Source organism: Channa argus, chromosome 23 (assembly GCF_033026475.1).
Source record: "Channa argus isolate prfri chromosome 23, Channa argus male v1.0, whole genome shotgun sequence".
Lineage (NCBI taxonomy): Eukaryota > Metazoa > Chordata > Actinopteri > Anabantiformes > Channidae > Channa > Channa argus.
In genome coordinates this window covers 8,041,504-8,059,182 of record NC_090219.1, presented here as the reverse complement: position 1 = coordinate 8,059,182, position 17,679 = coordinate 8,041,504, and the positions used below count along the sequence as shown (strand labels likewise).

The 17,679-nt window shown below is 39.5% G+C and overlaps 5 protein-coding genes across 7 annotated transcripts; 2 read left to right on the top strand and 3 right to left on the bottom strand.

The window, feature by feature from the left end:
• Positions 1-603: 603 nt before the first annotated feature.
• Positions 604-1,876, bottom strand: LOC137108727 (gamma-crystallin M3-like). The gene is made up of 3 exons (XM_067493699.1): positions 1,862-1,876; positions 1,518-1,766; positions 604-882 (listed from the first exon to the last, which is right to left on the bottom strand). Exons 1-3 carry the CDS (start codon positions 1,874-1,876, stop codon positions 604-606), a joined length of 543 nt encoding a protein of 180 aa, XP_067349800.1.
• A 599-nt stretch (positions 1,877-2,475) lies between these two features.
• On the top strand, positions 2,476-3,368 carry LOC137108610 (gamma-crystallin M3-like). Its single transcript, XM_067493404.1, has 3 exons — positions 2,476-2,514; positions 2,697-2,954; positions 3,090-3,368. Exons 1-3 carry the CDS (start codon positions 2,506-2,508, stop codon positions 3,366-3,368), a joined length of 546 nt encoding a protein of 181 aa, XP_067349505.1. The 5' UTR covers positions 2,476-2,505.
• Positions 3,369-6,704: 3,336 nt separating this feature from the next.
• LOC137108726 (gamma-crystallin M2-like) lies at positions 6,705-7,703 on the top strand. 2 transcript variants are annotated; one of them, XM_067493698.1, is made up of 3 exons: positions 6,705-6,919; positions 7,083-7,325; positions 7,416-7,703. In XM_067493698.1, the coding sequence occupies exons 1-3, from the start codon at positions 6,911-6,913 to the stop codon at positions 7,686-7,688; spliced, it is 525 nt and encodes a 174-aa protein (XP_067349799.1). In that variant the 5' UTR covers positions 6,705-6,910; the 3' UTR covers positions 7,689-7,703. The 2 variants fall into 2 exon arrangements, with proteins under 2 accessions (XP_067349799.1, XP_067349798.1); XM_067493697.1 differs by lacking the exon at positions 6,705-6,919 and having other exon boundaries at positions 7,071-7,325.
• A 292-nt stretch (positions 7,704-7,995) lies between these two features.
• LOC137108728 (gamma-crystallin M2-like) lies at positions 7,996-9,055 on the bottom strand. Of its 2 annotated transcripts, none has more exons than XM_067493700.1 (3): positions 9,041-9,055; positions 8,714-8,956; positions 7,996-8,272 (listed from the first exon to the last, which is right to left on the bottom strand). In XM_067493700.1, exons 1-3 carry the CDS (start codon positions 9,053-9,055, stop codon positions 8,000-8,002), a joined length of 531 nt encoding a protein of 176 aa, XP_067349801.1. In that variant the 3' UTR covers positions 7,996-7,999. The 2 variants fall into 2 exon arrangements, with proteins under 2 accessions (XP_067349801.1, XP_067349802.1); XM_067493701.1 differs by having other exon boundaries at positions 8,717-8,956; positions 9,041-9,049.
• Positions 9,056-13,007: 3,952 nt separating this feature from the next.
• Positions 13,008-17,538, bottom strand: LOC137108725 (protein boule-like). The gene is made up of 10 exons (XM_067493696.1): positions 17,349-17,538; positions 15,892-16,020; positions 15,414-15,508; positions 15,230-15,284; positions 15,048-15,120; positions 14,570-14,730; positions 13,919-13,990; positions 13,785-13,820; positions 13,582-13,698; positions 13,008-13,287 (listed from the first exon to the last, which is right to left on the bottom strand). The coding sequence occupies exons 1-10, from the start codon at positions 17,382-17,384 to the stop codon at positions 13,042-13,044; spliced, it is 1,020 nt and encodes a 339-aa protein (XP_067349797.1). The 5' UTR covers positions 17,385-17,538; the 3' UTR covers positions 13,008-13,041.
• Positions 17,539-17,679: the final 141 nt, after the last annotated feature.

Below are 17,679 nucleotides of genomic sequence, written 5' to 3'. Positions count from 1 at the left end.
TCAATTTAAATTTTAATAAAGTCAAATGCTACAAATGTTTTTTCCTTTGCTTCTGTTTCCTCGGTTTTTCGGTTTGGCATAATGGACAGGACTGTTTGGTTGTTTTACTGGTTTTAGCCCATTAAAAATCCTGCACACCTCCATTGTTTGTGTAGAATCATGTGCAGCTTTTTCACTTTAGCCCAGTACGTGTGAAAATCGACTTGAAATCTTTGAGAATGTTTTGATGTGTTTAGTGTTTTGCAACAGCTGTTGAACTTGGATTAAATGGATGAAGATGTGATAGTTTTTCCCACAACCTCTTAATGTCGTCTCCTGTGGGCTTGTTTTTCCTGCCTCAATCTCAAAGTACAAAACTTTAGTACCAGCTCCTGGAAACAAATGTATTACTCTTAAAACAGAATAACATGCTACATTTGATGCAATGTTTAATGATGGATAACTACTACTCCGAATTGCAAGTATTGAACAGCTGCACAGGTTTGACCAGTGGGAGTCACTATTTTCATTAAGAAAAAAAATAATTGAGCATCAAAAAGAAATGCAGGTATCAGAGACTTTGGATTTGCTTTATTTTTCCACTTAGTGCATTTAGAGTCTGAGCTAACAGGAGTCCATAATGCGCCTGATGGAGCTGAACTTCGTCATGTTGCTCAACCCCACCTCTCTGAGGTTCCTGTACTCTCCTGGCCTGAGGTACAACATCTTGCCTCTGTAGTTGGGCTGCTCGAACATCAACCAGTGGCCGTCCATCACGTTGCAGGACTGGCAGTCGGGCATGTGGAATCGATCCATCATGTTGTCGCAGTCATCCGTCAACTCGTGCATCTGGCCTCCAAAGTTCTCCCGTTCATACAGCCTCATTCGGAAGGGTCCCCTGTGCTGTGAATGAAGACTTAAGGACATTAAAGCTGCAATGACACCAAGGTACAAAAGCTGAGAACAGCTGCAGACTATTGTTTAAAAGATTTTCCTGTTATTTCAAGAAAACAACTGCTAGATTAACATAATAATCACACTTTTCTTCAAAGTTTACCCTTAAACCACAATGTTGTCTTGCAAAAAAAGTATCCTGTGTCCTCTGACATACTGCTTATCAGACTTTGTGAGCTTATTCAATGACTTTCCAGGACTTTTGCATGTATTTTGAGCTGGGAGCAAACTAGCACAAATACTGCTCATGACTACATTTGCACTGTATCACTAGGGTTGTGAGAAAATACTGTAAACTCAGGCTCCCAGCAGCTTTCAGGCGATTCTTATGGCCTTCTTTAGTTAAGGGAACAAGCCGAAAGGACTGCAGCACTTTGATACTTGTTGATGACACATGAGCAGGTTTCATTTCCAGAAAACAATGTGTGATACAGTCAAATGCTCAGAAATATGTAGAGTAACCCCTGATTTATAATTTTTGTTGATGCCCATTTTCAATGCACTGCACAATATTTAGGAAAAAAATATTTAGGAAAAGTAGTTTTTGTCTCTTTTAGCTGGTGGTGACTGGGCCATTGACCTACCGAGGGGATCATGCGACAGGATCTGATGCAGTCGCTCATACTCATTCCCATCAGGCGCTGGTTGTCTGGATACTCCCCCCTCCTCACCAGCATCTGATGGCCCATGAAGTTGGGCTTCTCGTAGACCATGAACAGGCCACTCTCCACCCTGCAGGAGTTGCACCTGCTCAGGTAGGAGGTGAGCTCGGGGCAGTCAATGCTGGTCTCATAGGACCGGCCCTGGAAGTTCCGGTCCTCATAGAATATGATCTACAAAATCAATATGAACTCAATAAATATAATTTTGTTGATTTGGATAGTTGTCGCTATTAAGTCTAGTATATCAGTCTGAAAGTTTAACTTACCTTCCCCATGGTCATGATATTTGTGAGCGAATCTCAGATGTACAGCATCAACATCGAACCTTTTCCCTTTTTATACATTGCACAGCCATACAATTTCCACATGGCTTGTGCTAAAACCTTTGAGTCATCAGTCTATATTGTGGCACACAGCAGCACTATAGGGTGGCAGACTATCTGTATGTCAGAATCTGCAATAGTTGTTGTCAATTGAATATTGGGTGTCATGCTTGCTTCCAGCAACTTCAATCATTTGAATTCATATACCTTCTGTAGAAATCTGTGTGATATGCCTATGAGATTTAAAGATGACACTGAACTGTGGTATTCAACAAATCACAACATATACTGTGCATATGAGAAATGAATAATGTCTTGGCCTTGAAGCATTTGCAAAGTAAAAATGCATTATGTCATTTGAGGAAGAGTTTGCTTCTCACGTGACCTTAGATGACCTACCTAAACTGCATCCAACGTACAATAAAAACTATTGAGGTTTGCTGTAAAAAGAAATGAATGCGGGCCCACGTGAACCTTGTGATGAGTCATGATGTTTCACACAAAGGTGTGTAAGGTGGTCTGTGGCTGATAGTGTATATAAAAGTGGAGCTGCGTTGGCATCATTTGTTGGATCTAAAACCATCACCATGGGCAGGGTAATATTTAACATATGTTGTTAAAACCAATCTGGGGCTGAATATTAGTAATGTGTGATACAGCATGATAAAAACTGTAGTGCAATGGTTATTTTCGTGGTTATGTTGCCCTATATCGCAATCTTAAGGATCCTTTTCTGCCGTATTGTGATCTAATCATTTTTTCCAAATTTTTCCGGCAGATTATCTTTTATGAGGAGAGGAATTTCCAGGGTCGCACCTATGAGTGCAGCAGCGATTGCGCCGACATCCGCACGCACCTGAACCGCTGCAACTCTTGCAGGGTGGACAGCGGGTGCTTCATGTTGTACGACCGCCCCAACTTCACGGGTAACCAGGTGTTCTTGCGGAGAGGGGAGTACTCTGATTTTCAGTTCCTGGGGAACGTGATGGGCATGGCGATGTTTGACACTATTCACTCCTGTCGAATGATTCCCATGGTAGGACATTTTGGTACTTTTCAGGCGTAGTTTGTGAATTAAACACTCTAACACTCTGCCTCCACAAAAACCTCCAGAGCAAGAAAGCATGTGCAGAAAACTGATGGACTGATCTCACGCCTTTTCTTCAAATAGCACAGGGGACAGTTTAGGATGAGGATCTACGAAAGGGAGAACTTTGCAGGCCAGATGCATGAGCTGATGGACGACTGCGAGTCTCTGCAGGATCGTTACTACATGTCCGACTGCCAGTCCTGCAACGTCATGGACGGCCACTGGCTGATGTTTGAACAGCCCAACTACAGAGGGCGCATGATGTACATGAGGCCAGGAGAGTACAAGAACTTCCGAGAGGCGGGGTTGAGAAACGTAATGAGAATCAGCTCCATCAGGCGCATTATGGATATGTGCTGAATGTAGTTCATTCTGAGACACTGGGTCAAAAATAAAAACATTTGGAAGTATTGTATTTATTTTCTTTGCGTGGAATCAAACTACATTTTAAAATTTGGCAGGGATGCAAATTCCGAGGGAAACATCAACTTTTTTGTTGCAAATAAATATGCTGCCCCATTCAGTAGATATAAAGAAATTCTTTAAGAACTTTTTGAACAGTGAGTTTGAATCTTTACATTTTTTGGCAGACTTAATGAGTTTCCCTTCATTAGTTGGTTACAGCATTTCACTCGGTGGAGTAATAAACAAAAACATGACATTATTACACGTCTGTTTCCATCTTTTCCATTACAATTCATTACGTTACAGTACTGCAGAGAATCACCATCCCGCTTCAGGTCCTTCACTTTCTTCTGCTTTGACCGTTCAACTAATGGCTGAATGATCCACTTTCTGTTGAGTTTTTTTTTTTTTGTCTTCGTGACACCTTGATATTTTCATGTACACTTTGCTTGAACAACTCTGCTCTATTAATTTGTAGCTCTATTAATGATAACAAGCCATCTTGGTCCAGAGGCAGCAAAGCAGGCGAAAATTACCTGCCAATACAGTACAAAGTTCCACAGATGACTTATCCAGAACCTTGAAGAAACGTTAGAAAGGCAGCAATGTTCTGCCATGTGCACCATTGTTGTTTGTGTTGTGCTGATGTTGGGCTCATAAACATTGCTATTATTCACTGCAGAAAAAGGCCAGTGACGTCTTAGACATGACCCTTATGACCTTATGACTTTTTTTATTTTATATTAAAATTCTTTTGCAACCTGGTGACAAATGTTCCCCTAAGTTTTTCTGAAATCATCAAAAAGTCTTAATTTAATGCTGTTTAAATCAAATATATTAATACATACAGTATATTATAGAAAGGATGCTACAAAACAGGATGCAAATACTAGAATTTGCTTTGTCACTATAAAATCCATGCCACTGCTGTTTAATAGGAGTGATTGCATTGTTCACAGGTTCCATGTATTATACAGTACGGGGAGCTGACTCTGTTATTTCATACAATTGAGAGGCACATTCTTTAGATGTCACATGATGCATAAAAGGCAGCGCGCCAGTGAGGGAACAATTGAAAGCAAATAGCGTGACCATGAGTGGAAAGTTAATGAAGGGTGCAGACCTCTGCTGCAGACAGTAATGGACACAAAAGTTCATACCTCAAGGCCAGAACTAATAAAACATGCTATTATGATCATTGTAGAACTCACATGAACATTTAGCTCTGCAGGTTTTCTAAAAGTTGGACCTAAACATAATGTTTTTGTTTTTTTTGTCTAGTTTGTCTTCTTTGAGCAGAGAAATGTCCAAGGCCGCTCCTACGAGTGCCTCAGTGACTGCTCTAAGATCCTGCCTCATCTGAACCTGTGCAGCTCCTGCAGGGTGGAGAGGGGGGGAGTTCATGGTCTATGAGCAGCATAACTTCAGGGGCCAGTAGTACCTCCTGATAAAGTAGTATTATAGTATTATAGAGTATTATAACGCCATTGAATGGGTTCACATATAATTATGATATCATATTAGATACATTCATTCAATTAGATGCATCACAGAATCTTAACTGACTAATATTACATATTAACAAACTGTGAAAGCGAGAGGCAAATACGAATAAGCCTTTTTTCATATTTTTGAAATGTGTGCATTTGTGCGTTATTTGCATGTATCGTGTATCCAACAACCATGAATTTACCTCTTTACGGTGTGATGTACACAATAAAATCATTTGCTGTATTGATTGTTAAGCTAAAGGTATAGTATATATGCACTTACATAAATTGCTAAAAAGGGCAATATTCTCCTCAATCTTGGTTGAAATATAAACTTGTGTAGATAGCAACTCCAGAGCAAATATACATCATAAAAATGACAACAAGAAGTTAATATAACAACTAGTGCTCAGTACGTTTGCACTAAATCAGAAATTCGTATGAGAAATGTGCTGTTAAAATTAAACGAGGTCACTGAATGCCAACATTTGTGAGCGTTCCTCATACTTTTGTTTAAGCAGGATGCTGCGTCCACTGGGGACATAGGTGCACACAAAGCAACTGTTGCAGTCGATGTAAGAAAAGCAACAAACGTTTGCTGTGCACCACTGACATTTAACTCTTTTAACATGAAATGCTGTGACATTTCAAACCCGACAAAGCAAATATTAAAGGCCTGAGACTGTAGAACTGTAAATGAAGTCTGTCAGGATTCTTAGCCTCAAAAGAGTAAAAGTCATATCTGTGAGACCAGGCCAAACTGTAGATTTTAATGAAAAACTGGATTTGCCTTTCTACTATTACAGGCTTTTTGTTACCTCCTGACTTACTGCTAAATGAGAACTTGAAAACACACCAGTCCATACACAGTATCAACAGTGTTCTGATTACAATCCAGTGGTGCGAGTCACTTTACTGTACAACTGACAGCCAGCAAGTGAAATGGTAGAAAGCCCCCAGCAGAGTGCCTCTGTCCATCTGCCTGTGTCAGTATCAGGTGTTCAGTGGAGTGTGAACTGTACTTTTTACAATGTACGAGGCCAAACTGTCAGTGACAGCTTTCAACATTTCTACTTCGCCTCGATAAAAACTATTTGACTATTCGTGAACTTTCAGTCTAGTGTTCTGTAAGTATAAACGGTGCAGGTCTTTATTTTATGCACATACTTTAGGCAACAATACTTTGAACAAGTGATCTCCCAATGTACTGCTGAAGCATTTCTACAGAGAACTCTGCAAATGTTTCACATGGAGCCTACTTACTACTTAAATATCTAAAACCATCAAAACAGAATTTAATGAAATATCTTGCTTTATGTGGATTTAACAGTTTTTTTTCCCACTTGATGCTGTCCCTGCTCTGAGCTGTGCAGCCCATGCAGACTGTACTGAAACACAATTCTGGAGCTTAGTCCATAGAAAATATCACAATATGGGGGGATTGAAGCCAAACAAAAGCAAAACAAGTAGACAACTGGGTGACACTGTGTAAAACAAACTGCAACGCTGACATGAAAGTAACGGTCTCTGGATTATAAATCTTATTTTAAAAAAAAGAGCAGCTGTTTGCTTTGCTAAATTCACAGGATTTGGGAAAGTAGCACTTCTACAATGTCACAATGTTCACTGTTCAAGGAAAACTTACGTCAGATGAAATGTTGATCTTTAAGCGTGAAACATACAACAAAGGTCATTTTAACTTTACGACACAATAACTTTGGCCCTGGAGCGATAGTAGATGTAATAAAAAAAAAAAAAAGATTGCAGTCAATTTACTGATGTTATTTAATATCTTGACAATCTTTACATTCAATGGGAGCTCCATCACCAACCAGAGCAAATTCAAAGGCATTGTAGACTGAACAAAAAAAAAAAATTCTTCAGCCAGAAAAAGCTGACAAGCCCAGTTGTTGTTCTGAGTTACAATAGCGTGGGTCGTCCATGGGTTATAAAGGCAGCATGGAGCCCGCAGCTGCTGCTACAGTGTGACCAAGTTTATCCATCACAATGGGCAAGGTAAGGCTACTTGTTTTGCTGTGTCTCCTTTGTGCTTCTGTGTACCTTTGTGGATTATTCAGCCAGAACTGGTGAGCTGGAAGCCTCTTCACGTGCTACTGTGTTCATGTTTTTCTCCTCAAATGCGACACTGTTTTAAAATCTTCCACTGATGCCCTTCCAGATCACCTTCTACGAGGACAGGAACTTCCAGGGTCGCTCCTACGAGTGCAGCAGCGAATGCTCGGACCTGCACTCCCACTTCAGCCGCTGCAATTCCATCAGGGTGGACAGTGGCGACTGGATGGTCTACGAGAGACCCAACTACATGGGCTACCAGTACTTCCTGAGGAAGGGTGAATATTCAGACTACCAGCGCTGGATGGGATTCAATGACTGTGTGCGATCCTGTCGTATGATCAGTCTGGTAAGACTCAGTTACGGGATGCAATTTTTACAATTAGTTTTGATAAACCCGCACTGAGCTAGAGGCTAATAAGTCACCTCATCTTTTTAGCAACAACAAGGTTCTCATAGATTGATGATCTACGAGCGCCCAGAGTTCGGAGGCCAGATGATGGAGCTGACTGACGACTGCCCCTCTGTGTACGAACGCTTCCACTTCAGCGACATCTACTCCTGCAACGTGAAGGATGGCTACTGGATCTTCTACGAGCATCCCCATTACAGGGGGCGCCAGTACCTGATACGTCCTGGTGAATACAAGAGGTTTAATGAGTGGGGAAGCATGAGTCCCAGGGTGGGATCCATTAGACGCATCACTATGTAAAAAAAGCAGATGTTCCCAAACTGTGCATGTACAGTATTGTTAATAAAGTAAGAAATTGTTCTACCCCCTGCTTTTTTTTTTAGTGTTTCGGAGATTTTCAATGTTGTTTTAAGTAGCAATTTTGATCCCAAAATGTTTTTTTGTGTGTGTTTGTGTGTGTGAATGTTGTTTGACATGTCAGGGTAAAGACACTCCTCCTACCACAAATACTTGATGGGAAGATGCCATTGTTTCTTTTAGATACAGACACACAGTGTTTAAGAGCAGCATGTTTATTCAGAACAGAGAGAGGAAGATGGGTCAGAGGTTTTCTAGTTGAAGTCAGTGATCCGCCTGAGCGAGCCGATCCTTGGACTGGTGCCACCCCAGTCACTGTATCTGCGGTATTCGCCTGGTCTCAGGTAGTAGGTCCTCCCCTTGTAGTTGGGCTGCTCGTACAGCAACCAGTGGCCATCAACGACATTGCACGAGTTAATGTCAGACATACGAAGGTCCTGGATGTTGGGACAATCATCCATCACCTCCTGCATTTGGCCGGACATGTCAGGACGCTCGTACAGTCTTATTTTGTAGGAACCACGGTGCTGCAGAAAGAACATGTGAAGTTCAGAAAGCTCCTGCGTTTTGATGATTTAGAATATTAAATCAGTCCATTAATAAGGTGTTCGCCAATTACTTAATACTATTTGTGGGTGAGCAAAAAGTTTAACCACGAGAAGATGTTCCAGAAAACATGCTTTAAACTAGTCATGTAGCTGTACAAGAAAAAGTTTAGATCGTTTCTTGTTCAATTTAGGCAAAGTTTGATTTGAGAGACAATAATTTGTTACAAACCGTGTATGTCTGACACGGTGCACTGTGTGTATGTGAGAATACATCGATTCTATTGGTTTAGTTTTGCATTATTTTGCATACTTCTGCGAAGCATTCAAGTACAAGTCGGGTCGAATATTTAGCTTTCACTGCTTTAAATCAATGAACCCACATAATTCATTTAACATGATTCACTTTTGAACATAGCTTACCACCGGAATCATGCGGCACGAGCGAATGCAGTCATTGATGCCAATCATGCGCTGATTGTCGGAGTACTCGCCGCGGCGGAGGAAGTACTGGTGACCCAGGTACTGGGGTCTCTCATATACCATGAAGCAGCCGCTTTCCACCTTAACCGAGTTGCAGCGGTTGAAGAACGGGTGCAGGTCAGCACAGTCACTCATGCACTCGTGGTGCCGACCCTGGAAATTTTTGTCCTCGTAAAATATGATCTGGAAATGCCAACAAGTACTCGTTAATTACTCCCACTATTTCTTTAATTGTGCATTTTTAGTAACAACACATAATAAACTTACCTTTCCCATTGTCATAATAGCGGGGGTTAGACTGACGCTCAGTAGACGATCTCTGTGCTGCTGTCCTTTTATATCAAGTCGGCGTGTGATGGCACAGCATAAAGTATTGTCATCCAAATAGGTTTTATAATACAGATCTGGTTATGTATAGTGGTCCAACAGAGTGTGGTGAGTGATTGTTGTCCACTTTTCACATGTTCATCACTATTGATCAAAACACCGGTGAGCTACTGACCCAGAAGGTCACTGTTCACAGGATCAGCAAAAAACAGGCCTTACTTGTGTCCTTTACGTTTAAAAAGATTAGATGCCAGGGCCAAAACAAGCCTCTACCAACATGTCCACGTTCTAAATTAAACGTTATCAAGGTCCAAAATAATAAACAGAAATTAAGGGAACTTGTGAAATGTACTTATCGGGGGAACCCTAGTGGCTCCTGAGTCCAGCAGGACAGATTCATTAATTTCTTACCTCTGGTTGGTTGTGTTTAGTGCTTCTGAACACTGAAGTTTGAAACTGTTAGCGCACTTGGCTTTACGGTTTTCTACATCTCTGCATGAACTGGATAGTTTACAACAAAACATTATTGTTTCCTTCAGGATGACTTGTAATAACTTTGGTGATACACTGACTTTTTGTTTATCATTATCATCAGGCGTGTACACCAACATGAGAAAGATCAGTCTGATTGCAATTGGGGCAAAAAATAAATAAATAAATAAATAAAAACATCTGTCACATCTTCTCAAAAAAATATTATAAAGGATTGTAAATTTGCTACTGAAAACTAAATAAAAAAAATCGTATTAAAATATAACATTTTTACAGTATTAATGCACAGAGCCTACACGGAGACACAGTGCTGTTTTACAAATGTCACTGGAAGATCTTTTGTTATTGTAATGAACAGACAGTGGGTGTTTGTGCCACTCTGCCAAGGACTGGATCCCATTCATACATAAAAACCCTGATTCATCAAAGCCTATGGCCTGGCACACTATGCCCCCCCACACAAACACACACATACACACACACACACACACACTTTTGTTGTAAATAACTGCAGTATTTCAAATGCTTCAGATCACTGATATAAATGTTACCCTAAAGTATGTAAGTAAATGTAAATACATCACAAAATAGTAAAAGATAAATGAACATGGTGACCTAATAATGCAGCGACTTTCTAGTCAACCAGCAGCACTCTTAATTAGGAAACTTCTATTTGTGGAGCATAACCCATAAAAAGTAGGGGATAGTGGCCTCTGCTGGTTGAATTCTGAATATCCACCATTCATCCATTATCTGTAAACGCTTATCCTGTGTAGGATCAAGGGGGGGGGGGGAAACCTATTCCATCCACCATAGGGCGAGAGGCAAGGTACATGCTGTGCAGGTAGCCAGTCCATCTCCAGGGCCTCAATTCTTCAAAAAAAACATTTTTTACATTTTTGCAGATGTCATTATAAGCACATTTATGTCAAATCATATGCTGTTTTTTTTTTTGTTTGTTTGTTTTTTTCCACAATGCTATATTTTTGTTTTATCCACTGGATTCCATTCACTAACATTACATCTGTCACCAATTCAAAATTGAAATTGAATTGTTGCATGCAAATGCAAAACACAGCCAGTAGAACAAGGAACACATTTATTTCCATTCAGAACCTTCAGGATTCACACTGAACTAAAATATACACTGTTAAAACCAATTGAGCAATTGACAGGGTTAAATTCCCAAAATAAAAAAATAAAAAATAAAAAAATCTAAGTATGATCTTAGGTCAAAATAACCAAAAAAAAACAACAAAAAACCCTATTTAAATAACCCTATTTTTGGCTATACAATATGTCTTGATCTTTGATTAGCAGAAACCTACGTTTGACTCCAAGACAAAATATAGACTTGAAAGAACAATAAAACAAATAGCAAACAAAGCACAATTCCTACTTTAGATTTTAAAATATTTTAAAGCAAATTTACCTCAACAAATCCTTTATTAAGATATTACAAACAATTAAAAGATTTGTATTTTTTTCCAATCTATTTTGTCAGATATAAAATGTGTATTTGCTATTCAAAATTGGGGTCAATGTTTAAAGTCAGCAACCTAACCTGTAGAACATGAGCATAATAATAACCCAACTATTTTACACTAACAAATGACCTTTAAGCTCACATGCTTATTACTCAGTCACATATTTCTATTATTGTTGATGATAAAATTATAAAGCAAGCTGATAAAAGTTTTCTTTTTATTTCAGTTTTTTCATCAATAGGTACTCAGGGTGTAACAGCGTGCAGTGGAGAATTGTGTCAAAATTTGCTAAATATGCAATTTAAAATGCTTGTAACAATCGGCCTACTTTATTTTTAATATACTTAATTTTCATGCTGTTGCGTCTTTACTGCTTCAACAATCGCCAGTGCAGCTGCCTATTGATAGTTCTAATTTATTATTGATAAATCAAATCAATAACATGTTTTGTCACAGACCAGTATCAACAATGCAGACAAATTTTTTTCACATCATACAAAAACACGGTAGAAGCTTATACTGCCCTAAAATGAACTGGTTGATGACCAATCTGACACTGAATCAGGGGATTCTGACAGGTCCCCATGCTGATAAAACCTAGCTGACGCATCAAGATAAGAAACAGAGCATCCTAATAGTGTTGGGGCCCACTCAGTGAAGGTTTTACCCAATATAAAACCCAACAGCGTTGCCTTTTATACGGCCTTCCAAATAAATGTGTGCACGTATCTACAGAGGATCCAAAACATTGCTGTTTGTCCAGCTAAACAGAAATGGTAAGACGCAGAAAGTTTGATGATTACAAATTGTGGCATTTGTAAGGTTTTAAAATAAAATTGTTTTATCGGGACAAAAATAAACAAGGGATTCAAATTTTAGGGAAAAGCAAAACGATTCTACAACAGGTCCGTGATGTGACACCATAGTCATGTCCTGACTGCGACTCGGATCATTCGATCTGATTCTGAAGGACTTTAAACACACGTTCTTCTTCAGTTATATGAAAAAATGTAAAAGTTAATTATTGTTACCATTGTTTAATCACTGCCAAGTTTGATTTGATGAAAAAAATTCATGAATTGTTGCAAAGTGTATGCGTTCATTGAGAGAAGGAAGACTGTGGAATGGGAGTCACTGTAACAGAACAAACTTCAACCATCCTACAGTGGTAGAATTGCTGCAAGTCTATAGACGCCTATAAGGGGAGAGCTTATGTTGGTGGAGAGTTGGTGGGACCAAGTGAAACATACAATCTTGACCAAGAGGCTACGAAATCAACATGTCATGAAACAGGATTATGCGGTTAGGTACCGTTAAACAGGTTACAGGTTACAGTTTACAGACGTGTCAAATCTGAAGAGAAATAATTGAGTAAAATTGCCCGAGAAGCTGCAATGCTAACTGTGGAGTTCGCCTACATGAGAAGTGGGGAAGTGTGAACCCCAGGGGTTTCTGGCGGCTCTGCTGTTTCTGGCAGGTACTGGTAGGTATTGTGGTGGATGTATGGGTGGTGCCTTGGCTTCAGATGGACCCATGAATGTGGAAACATTATATTCTGTAGAGAAAACAAGGGCTGAGTAAAGACCTGCAGAAACGGAGAGGAATGGGCTTTTATTATAAGTTTTTTGCACCTGCCCTCAGTATCCTTCTATGTTGCACTGGGGTCTGTGATAAAGTCTGATGACTAAAAATCTATAGCTGCTTGCCCTAATTGTATCTTTATTGTCACTGGAAGTGCTTTACATCTCAAATTTCAATAAACTGTTCAGCTAACGTTTAATAAAATGCAAAATAAACAAAGGCTTTCCACAGTTTTTTTTCTCTCCCCTATATTTGGATTGGAACTCAATGGTGGGGTCCACCCTGGACAAGTTGCCAGTCTATTTCAGGGCCAACACATGGAGACATACATAGGCAGACAACCATTCACACTCACACCTATGTGCAATTTGGAGCCAGCAATTAACCCAACATACATGTCTTTGGACTGTGGGAGGAAGCATACAAACACCACAAAGAAAGGCCATGGTCGCCCAGGGTTAAACTTCTATGGATTGCTCGGACCCAGGCCTTCCTCTCTGTGGACTTTTTGGTCACATAAATAAAACCCTTTACCTTTACCGGGTCTTGCTGGAAAACAACTGGTGTCATCTCTTCTGTTCTTTGATGATACTCTGGGTACATTTGCTGCACTGGAAGCTCTACAAACTGCAGGCAACAGGGAGAAAGTGAGCTCCGATCAACTATTTACCCAACAGATGTCTCTTCACCAACAAACACATATTCTTACAAACTTTCTAGCTTTCAACCAATGAAAAGAAGCAGACTTTCACCAAACATTTACTTGTGGTAGCAGACTCACAGCTAAAAATAAATAAATAAATAAATAAATAAAAATAAAATAAAATAAAATAAAATAAAATAAAATAAAATAAAATAAAATAAAATAAAATAAAATAAAATAAAATCTTTTTACGTTTGATTTCCTTGGTTAATCTTTACCTCAGGTGTGATGTCCTCCATAACAGGCAGAAGAGGTTGGACAAAGCCTCCATCAGCAGGCTGGTACAGATATTCTGACTGCTGGAAGCACACAGTTGGACTGGAGGCCATCACAGGCTGGATAACCAAAAAAAGTGAGGACAGTCCATCAATTGGCCAAAATTTCATGAACTAAAAAGAAGTAAATGTTTTATGTTGCTTACCTGGACCACATTAAACTGACACTGGTTCGGGAAACACTGGGAAGATGAAGAGGTAGAAAGAATATGAAGTTCAACCCGCTGTTGTGATTATCAGACGGGGCTGTTGGGAAATTATCAGACGGGGCTGAGCTAACCTGGCAGTAGCGATTGGCTGGTTGCTGGTAAACAGGCTGATATGACTGAGGGAGCATCACTCCAGGAGCAGGCTGCAAGAAAATAAGCTTTAATTAAATATTGTGGCTTCATTCAACTTGCCCACTGTGGCATTAAACTTTCTTGCTTTACCAACTGAGCTTGAAAGCTTCACTTTTTAATTTTTAATAATTAAAGACTTAAAATGTGTTTAGCTGTCTGCTTATCGCCATCTACTTGTCTTATTTGGTAAATAGACAACTTTGGAAGTGGGAGGTCCTATCTTGATTTATTTAGTCTTAAAATGTGAACATCAGAAGATCCTTTTTTTTAATTTTTTTAAAAGCAGCAAACTCAAGCTTTTGCTATACCAGGAGCTGTCTCCCAGATTTTTATATACATGTTTTATTGCTTCCTTTAAATCGGATGAATAGCAACAGAAGCTGAAAGTACAGACTGGTCTGTAAGTCTGTCAACTTACAGAAGTCTTTATTCTGCCACACACAAAATCGTGAATGTTAAACAATGGCATTTTCATATTGCGTTTATGTCCACTAGCACTTAACTTGAAATGACAAGCATGTTTTAAAATGAACCACAGTTTAATTTCACCATCAAAGTGCTAAATTGGTGTGATAAAAGTGAGAACTGACCGGCCAGTGGTGGGCTGGAGGGTTCATGTTGGGGCAGCGGAAGTAAGCCACTCCGTTGTGGTAGGTGTAGGGATTGCCTGTGGGCGTGGACAAGTAGAGAGGCCCACGAGACATTGGCAGAGGCACAGCATGGTGAGGGTTGACCACTGGGATTCTTTTAACTGGGAAATGGAACCCACACAACATAAACTGGTGTCATTTGCTGGAAATTTTAAAATCAGCTGTGTCTGATGGTTAGGAGTCAATCAGTAGGAACTGTAGAGAAACTGACTCTCTGTGACCTTTAGAATCAAGCTTATATAGGTTTTCATGTAAAAATATTTACAATACTTTTTGTGTCACTATACTGTATCATCAGAAAGTTAAAGTGTGCAAAATCCTGTGAGGTCTGTTAACAAAATGAGGTACGAGCATTTGAATGAATTTAAATAACTGAGCAATTTGTAAACTGTCCCTCAGTAGCAGACTGTTGACTTACGTTGTCGTGCTTGAGGTTTGCGGAAAGCCTGACCAATGCTGAGCTTCTTGTCTTTGAAAAAGATTCCATCAGCCTTTAACATGGTATGTTAGAGAACAGAAGCCAAATAAGAACATATCATCTGGCAGACAAACCACATTATTAAGTGTGTCACAAGTTTGGCTGTGGTCTGCTTTACTTACATCATGAAGGATTTTCAATGCCTCTTCTTGGGTTTCAAATGTGACAAACCCATATCTGTTCAAAGTGACAAAGTATCAAGACAATTTTTAAGCTGTTAGTTAATCTGTGAATAGAAATCAATGGTGTAATGCTTTATTAGTCAGTCACTAACTGTATATGAGAGCAATGACGGAATCAACTCACCCTTTTGAAATTCCTGAGAAAGGGTCTATCACAATCTTCACCTCTTTTACTACACCGTGTTGAGAGAACAAGTGTAGCAGGTCACTCTCATTGTCCTTGATAACAACACAGAGAGGTTTCTTATTCTTACCCCAATAGAAAATACATATTTTCTTTGAGTTATTTACTCTAGAATTAATTCTGATCATGACCAGCCAATAGCAGTTCTGTGCACCAACAAGCATCAGGAGACATCTAGACTCGATTCTGGTGTTATAGGAGGAGGAATAAGAACATAGCAAAGCGACACATGTCAGGGAGGATGGCTATTCAAATGCTGGAAAGCCAAGAAAGCCCTGATGTACTGCATTGTAAGAGTAGGTCTCCCACAAATTAGTCACATTCTCACGTCACATTCTCACACCGGACAGTGGTTAATTTTCATGATTTGCTGCTCACTAGTGTTTACCACAAGCACAAACATGCACACATATCTCACCTTGCAGTCAAACCCCCTGACAAAGATCCGATTGGGGATAACGGTGCCAAAGTGAGAGTTGGGGGGGGTTAGGCTGTCGGCGTGGTTTTCTGGAAACAAAACATCAGGGGTGAAGGAGCAGGTGCCATTCTGGGAAGGTCAGTGAAAAGGAAAGGTTATGCAATAAAGAGCCAGTAGGAAACATTGTAGGATCAAATTTTATTCCTAACAGAAAATTGCCAAAAACTGGGATCTGGGAGGTGAAGCGTAAGAAATCCCATAGTTATACTCTGTATGTACTTTTATTAAATTTCAGCTGCGTTTTTTTGTGTTGTGCATACCAGGACATTTGGTTCTGTTGAAATGTATAAGTTAGCAGATTAAAAGAAAATCAGCTGCTTTTTAATTTCATAAAATGCAATAAATATTTTGTTTGGCTGACAAACCACAAAGCAAAATGCATCACCCCCTCCCCCCAAGAAACACCTTCTGAATCACTCACTAGTCTCACAAATAAAATAATAAACAGTAGAATTCGACCAAGTTGATGCTTCAGCAGCAAGCTGATAAGATCAACAATTCGCCGTCCAACGTTAATAATGTCTGGAAGTTAAAATGTCTGCGTGTCATTACACATGTTAAATGTGTGTATCAGCTACTGTAAATCCTCCTAATGGCTGAATGTTTTTTGATACCTTGATAACTGCACTTGATCTAGACATACAACACATATTAAAGCTATTTGTAGAATCTTGTAGGGTTGAATGTGCAAATTAACAGGATGACTGGTTACGTTATTGAAGTTATTATCTTATAAATATGCATCAGCCAAAACAAAAACATAGCACTTATTCTTAGTAATTTACCTGTGCATTTTCACATATATTTGATTAATATCAGTGGACACCATATTCAAATGTCAGATCATTCAATCAGCATTCTTCAGTAAGTATTTATATAAAGTAAGCATTTTTTCGCTGGTTTCCATAAACTGTGTAAGCCCTGGCCTGGAACAAAAGCCATCCAACTTCTAGCCCATTTTGCTAAATGTATGTGGCCACAGTCACTCACACACGCGCGCGCACACACGCACGCGCGCACACACACAAGAAATTCCAACTTACTAACGTTAAGCTAGCAGAACAGTCCTTTTTACAACAATAGCTACTTAACAGTAGATTGATGCATTCAGGTGCACGCCTCTTGAACGTCTCAGCTGGCAAAGGTTACACACATTTCCCTCAAATGTATTTAAAAAAAAAAAAAAAAGAAAGTTAATTTGGCAGAAAATAAAAATAACGTCTCTATGTCACAGTTAGCCGAGTACAGTATTCGAGTAAATTTAGTTAACGCTAGTTACTTTTTAACTTTCCACTATGATTTATATTTGATTCAGTTACCATGATAGTTATGCTAACTTAGCTAATATTAAACAACTTGCTAGCAATGCGGTAAGAGCAGACGTGGAATTCACTCACAGAGTTTTGCTTTTCTACATCCATGGCCGCATCCATCTACTTTTTTTTTTTTTTATCCGGCCCCCCAAAACACTTTTGCGGGTTTATTTCCTCTGCCTTATGAATCCCAGATGTCGGCACTAATTTTACTAGCGATCTAGCTTCGTGTTTGACCGCATCACTCCATATGCCACCTACTTTCGCGCACGGAGCGATTTCTCCGCCACAGCAATTAGCCAATTAGCTACCTGTTTAGTAGCAGCAGGTTCCTACGGAGCGCCGGAAGGGTCAGATGACAAAAATAATATGAGCGACTAACCGTGCACACAGATTGACACATGTTACAAAGCAG